The 6000-nt window shown below is 39.1% G+C and overlaps 1 protein-coding gene across 1 annotated transcript in view; it reads left to right on the top strand.

Annotated features, from left to right (window-relative positions):
- The window catches only part of HELZ (helicase with zinc finger), a 129691-nt gene extending 123988 nt beyond the window's left edge, over positions 1 to 5703 (top strand). The window contains exons 30-31 of the mRNA XM_029284331.1: positions 4490 to 4742; positions 5255 to 5703. Coding sequence (XP_029140164.1) covers positions 4490 to 4742; positions 5255 to 5586 — 585 coding nt within the window. The 3' untranslated portion in view covers positions 5587 to 5703. The remainder of the gene's footprint in view (positions 1 to 4489; positions 4743 to 5254) is intronic.
- The last annotated feature ends 297 nt before the right edge of the window (positions 5704 to 6000 follow it).

Below are 6000 nucleotides of genomic sequence, written 5' to 3' on the forward strand. Positions count from 1 at the left end.
CCTAACTTGGAGTCATTGCTCAGCTGCATGCTGCATACGCTTGGCCCCGCCTTCCAGCCTAGCTGGCACTTTCCCAACAGAGATACAGACAGATACCACAGCCCCTGAAGATGCTATGACTGATGGTATTGAACACAGTTGAGAGATCAAGACGGACCAAGAAAGTTGTATTCCTCCAGCTTGGCCCAGGGCCATGTCATCTATAACAGAGGTCCCCAACCTTTTGGGCATCAGGGACCGGTTCCGTGGAGAAAGGTTTTTCCACGGACCGGAGAGTGTGTGGTTTTGTGTGCTGCGTGCATCCCACAGATGGGCCTTTGGTTGTGCGGACCGGTTGCTGGCATGCCATAGCCCAGTACCAGTCCACGGACCAGGAGTTGGGGACCCCCGATCTATAAGAATGATCAATGGCCTCAGTTCCATATCCAGGCCTGAGGGTGAGCTGAAAGGAATAATCTAAACAGATTTTGATGGGAGCGAAAGTGATCCAGACGTATTTGCCTTCCATTCTGAACACACTTATTCTTTAAGAAAATTAGCAGCACTTTCAGGCAGGGCAAAAGACAATGGCACTTTTATTTTTAAATTCCAGAATTAGCAGACCCTTGGCACTGTTTACCTTGCTATGTCCTTACTGCTTTATGGTATTTTAATACAAGCTTTGAATGCACTTTTTCTTCACCGGCATGCTTTAATCATAGTAGGACTGTGCAAACAAAGGAGAGGACGTTATAGCAACAGTAGCAGAGGGAGCATCTTGATGAGCTTTAGTGGTTGGGAGAGCTATTAACAGCAATTCAGAACTGTGCTAGATGTAAAGATGCATGGTACTTATGAGTTATAGGCAATTGATAAAGCCGTGAGAAATGTACACAATAATTTCAAATAGGGTACACTTGTGATCAGGCTAAAGGACAATCTTATTTGAAGACCCATCTCAGAGAATCTCTTCAGTAGCAGGAAAAAAATGCATCCAGTAGGGATGCATTTGATTAATAGTGGGAAAACAGGGAGGGAAATTCAAGGGTAGAGGAAGAAAAGGGAAGAAAACATGAAGACAGGTTTCTATTTTTTCTGAAATCCAAGAGTGCTTTCAAGCAGTGCTTCTTTTTAAAGCTACAATAGCACGAACAAAATCTAATATAATCTAATGGAGAAAGTTTCCTTCTATTTGGGTAGTTCCTTTCCAAGGCTTTTAATAGTATTCATAAGGGAGACAGTTGCCATGAATTGAAAGAAAGGAAAGAATTACAAACAACACAACATTCTTTTTCTTGATTAAGAAGTTTGACCTTCTATCAGCAAACCTCTTTGATTTTTCTGTTCAACCATGAACCAGGCAGATTCACTGCTGTTATTATCTCAAGGTTAGCTTTCTTGCTTTCTCATTTATCAACTCCTCATTGAAACTCTGGGCAAGCTAGAAAAAGACCCTTACCAGCCAAGATGGATGGGCTTTCTGTTAACCAGTCAAGATGGATGGGCTTTCTGTTCCTGGATAGCATATATACAGACTTCCTATTTCAGGGTTGCTGGTATCAACCAGGCACAGCTAGGTTGCATTTTCACTGACTTGAGGGCACATGAACTCCTTCTGAAGCTGACAGTAATTGGTAGATGGAGGGGGCATTTTTTATACTGTACAAGGGGAAACCATGTGAAAACTAAGGCTAATTGGGAAGAGAAATGGCCTAAGTTTTCTCTTCTTCATTTGAGAATATCTAAATATCCTCTCAACGTGCTATTAGGTCAGTTACTGTTCTGGATGGAATTAGACAAGGCTTGGCACTTAAATAGAAATTAAATTGTTAGAAATTAGAATCCTGCGTTTGCTGTACATTTTTAAGTTGTCATATTGGGCGTTCTCTACACCAGGACTCCCTATGCAAGGGACTTGTAAAAGGAGGGGCATGGAGACAAAGAAAGTAATTTTATAAATGGAAATCCGTTGGTTGGCAGACACCTTACTTAGTCTGGGAAGTCTTAACTCTGTCATGCTGAGATAAGCCAAATCCTCTAGAGAAAAATAGAGTAAGATAGTTTTAAAACAGTTCCCACTGTGTGTTAACGTGGGAATTTAGTTTAAAATGGTAATTTAGTGAACTGGGACCCATAGAGTGGTGTGAAATTAGAAAAGTAAGTGGACTTGAAGTAGTTTCCTGAACTTCTGCCACAAAGACAAACTTTACAATCCCAGGAAAGGAAATGCTGTACAGCCTAAATACCTAGCAACTGCTATATTATGAGTGGTTCAGTCAGGAACCAACACTACCAATCAGACTGGGCACAAACAAAGAACCAATCAGAGACCAGACCCCACTAACTTGTACCAATCAGAAGACAAAATTCCTGGCTATAAAGGCAGGAGCTCAGTCAGTCCCTGCTTAGGTGCCTGTGGTCTATGCCAGAGGTCCCCGTGGTCTATGCCAGAGGTCCCCAACCTTTTGAGCACCAGGGACCGGTTCCGTGGAGAGACGTTTTTCTGTGGACCGAGGGGGGCGTGGTTTCATGTGCTGCCTGCATCCCATGGAAGGGGCTTTGTTTGTTTGCACGGATCGGTTTCTGGCATGCCGTGGCCCGGTGCTGGTCCATGACTCGGGGGTTGAGAACCCCTGGTCTATGCAGCAGATCTCTTTGCCTGTGAAAAGGCCACAAAATGTCAGACAATCTCTTCACTAGATTTCGGTCGCTAAACTCTGAAGCCCAACACCAGTACATATTAGGCATGAAAGCCAGCTGGGTGACTTTGGCTCAGTCTTGCTCTCTCAGTACAACCCACCTCGGAGGGTTGTTTTTCTGGGAAAAATAGGAGGAGGAAGGATATATTAAGCATGTTTACCACCTTGAGTTATTTGTTTAAAAAAAAGGGAGGGGGATATAAATACATAAGATACTTGCTTTCCAAATGGATCCAATGAAAAATATTCATAATAGGTCTTACTCTAATTTTTGTACCACCAGTGCTTGAATAGAGAATACTAACTGAGAAATGCACTAGGAGTAAGCTTTTTATATTAGAAGCAGGGCTACACATTAGAACTATTGTCTGTTTCTTAAAATATTGTAGTATTTCCCCCCCTTGAATCTACTCATTTAAGCCTGGTGCAAAAGAACTTTAAATTTTGGAATTCTAAACCCAGCAAGTGAGTGAAGTTCCACGCTAACACCACCAATCCAATCCTGGATACACCCGCACTTCCTTCCTTCCTTTCAGTCATGTAATTTGGTGATAACGATGGAGAATTGTTTTGTTATTACTATTGTTAAATAATTGAAGTAAGGAGACATTCTAATGTACTATAAAGTAATGCCTATTTATTCAGATAAATATCTTGTTTGTTGCTGGTTCCATCTATTGCAACACCATTCTGTTAATGGTACATTTTCCCTATGGAAAATCCACCAAAGTGTACTGAAAAAATGATTAGTAAAATGAAGAATCATACTTATTTGTCTTTCTAAATAATAATAAACGCCTATGTTCTCATTTCTTACCTCATTCACAAAGAAAAAAATAACCAGCATCAATTGAGCTTCTTCTTTAACAAGTAATATGGGTCTGTGTTTTTGTGTTATATTCTATTCAACTTGTCTGCAGTTTTGGTAGCCTTCTTAAAATAATGAATTATGAGTAGGTGCTCTTTTAAGTGAAACTTGCATTAATGATGGCTTTTCTTAATTCCTGGTTGTATTCATTAAGTATTGACCTGTAAACCATTAAAATATTCAGGGTAATCCACAAGAAAGTTAAAGTTAAAAATAGCATTTTGCATATTATATGGTTCTAAGCACATGCAGAGAGCTTTTTGTGACTTTAGATTACATCTGTAGTTTCTGATTCCAAATATAGTCTCCTCAAATTTGCTTCCTTTTCTTTATCTCATTTGCTTTATCTCTGGTAGAACAGAGCAATGGTTCAAAAAGAAAAGAGAAAAGAAAAAAAAAGGCTTGGTATAAACATAACATGTATTGCAAAACAAGTTTATATAGACTGTGTGTTAAGGGCAACCTAAAAATTATTTTCAGGGGATGAATTAAACCAATATAGATGAGTCATATAATTGCCCCATAGAGGAAATTTTGTAGAAGACAAGCTTAGATGTAATCAACATACAATAACTGAAAGTTCAAAGTGAAAAATTAGGAATCAAAAGGAACTTATAAAGAGAAAAAGTCAGAAGTGCCATGTAATATACAATTAACTGTTCTGAAGAAGGCTGGATCTGAAATGATTTTTAAAAAGTGATTTAATCCTGTTACACGGATATATAAAAATGAAAGAGTCGAATGCAGTGTTTATTTATCTCCCTATTCTCATAACAGAATGGTGAATGTGAAGAATAGGACATCTTTGTGTTAGTAAATAAAATCACACCAAGTAAAATATACATGGGTTTTTTTTGAGGACAGTTTCAGAATATGTGTATTGACACTCAGATGGGACTTTTAACATAGACATGTGAGTGAGTGATTGTCTTCTTTTATGCAGTATGAACCAAGAGGACCTGGCAGGCCATTGTACCAAAGAAGAATGTCATCTAGTTCAACCCAGGCTTGTTCTGAAGGTTTAAATACTCCTCCAGATAATGTTGGACAGTGTCAAGAGCTTCAGGACCAGAGTAACCCATCCTCTTTCAATTATTCACCCCCTGAATGGTGGGTCAACTCTTCATCATCAGCCCCATATCAGAACATTCCATGCAACGGATCCAACAGAGCAATCCCACCAAGAGAACAGTTAGGTGAGTCAGTGGCACTTTCTTGTCCCTTTTAATCATGATGCTGACTCGGGCATTCTGGGAGTTGGAGTCACAATATCTTGAGTTGTGTATGCTGTGTATCCTTGTTTGCTCGTTCTTGATTGTGCATGGTTAGAATACACCAATGATATTTTTTTTTAATCTTGGCCTTAAAGTGCAATATATTCTTAAAACCATTTTGGCTATCTTTATAAAACCAACTGAAGAACAATTTCAATAGGTCTTGTAAAGGTCGCCCAAATCCTTTCAATTTAAAATATCTTAACAGGACTGGAAGCATTTGACAAATCTCTGCAGGTTTTATTTAACTTTTAGGGTAATGCTTTTTGTATATCTTCAGGAGACGAAACCTGAGAAGTAGCTTTCCAATCTGTTTGTGATCCTTATTAGTTAAAATGGCGATGATGATGATGATGATGATGACGATGACGGTGGTGGTGGTGGTGGTTATGATGATGATGATGATGATGATGATGATGAACTTTTCTTTCCAGTTCCTCCGAAGACTATCAAATCCCCTGAGGAACAGATGAAGGTTGAAAACATCCCGTTGTCCAGTTCTTTTAACTACAATGTACTCCAGCATCTGGGCCAGTTCCCACCCCTCATGCCCAACAAGCAGATTGTGGAATCCAACAGCAACAGCCAGCCCAGCGCTGGGTTGAACAAACCTGCCATGTCCTACGCAAGTGCTCTGAGGGCTCCTCCCAAGCCCAGACCCCCTCCTGAGCAGGCAAAAAAGAATAGCGACCCCTTGTCCCTGTTTCAGGAACTTAGCCTAGGTAGTTCATCAGGTAGCAATGGCTTCTACTCCTATTTTAAATAATCAGACTATTTTTGTAGAGACATTTTAATTTTTATTTCTGTGAGTAGATTTAAGATAGCTGGGGCTGCACCTGCAGGCACCATCGTTTCTCTCTGTTTATATTAGTAAATATATTTTGGTTTAATGGCTTTGCTGCTAGACTTGGAGCTAATTCTTTTTAAATTATATTCCACTATTTTACTTTCTTTTTGATGTGGGTCAGAAGTTTGAGGAAAAAAAAAATCCCTAGGAAAAAAAAAACCTTTAAAAATTATGTAACTTTATCTATGTGTTGCATTAAAGCTAGCAGCTGAAAAGTTAACTGTGCAACTTTAAGAAAAAATATATAAACATTTAAAAAAAAAGTTGTCTAAATTGTATTTAAAAATGTAAGTAGCATTTACATTTATTCAATAACATTTAGCATACTGTGCT

Source organism: Protobothrops mucrosquamatus, unplaced genomic scaffold (genome assembly GCF_001527695.2).
Source record: "Protobothrops mucrosquamatus isolate PMUCROS unplaced genomic scaffold, P.Mucros_1.0 scaffold539, whole genome shotgun sequence".
NCBI lineage: Eukaryota > Metazoa > Chordata > Lepidosauria > Squamata > Viperidae > Protobothrops > Protobothrops mucrosquamatus.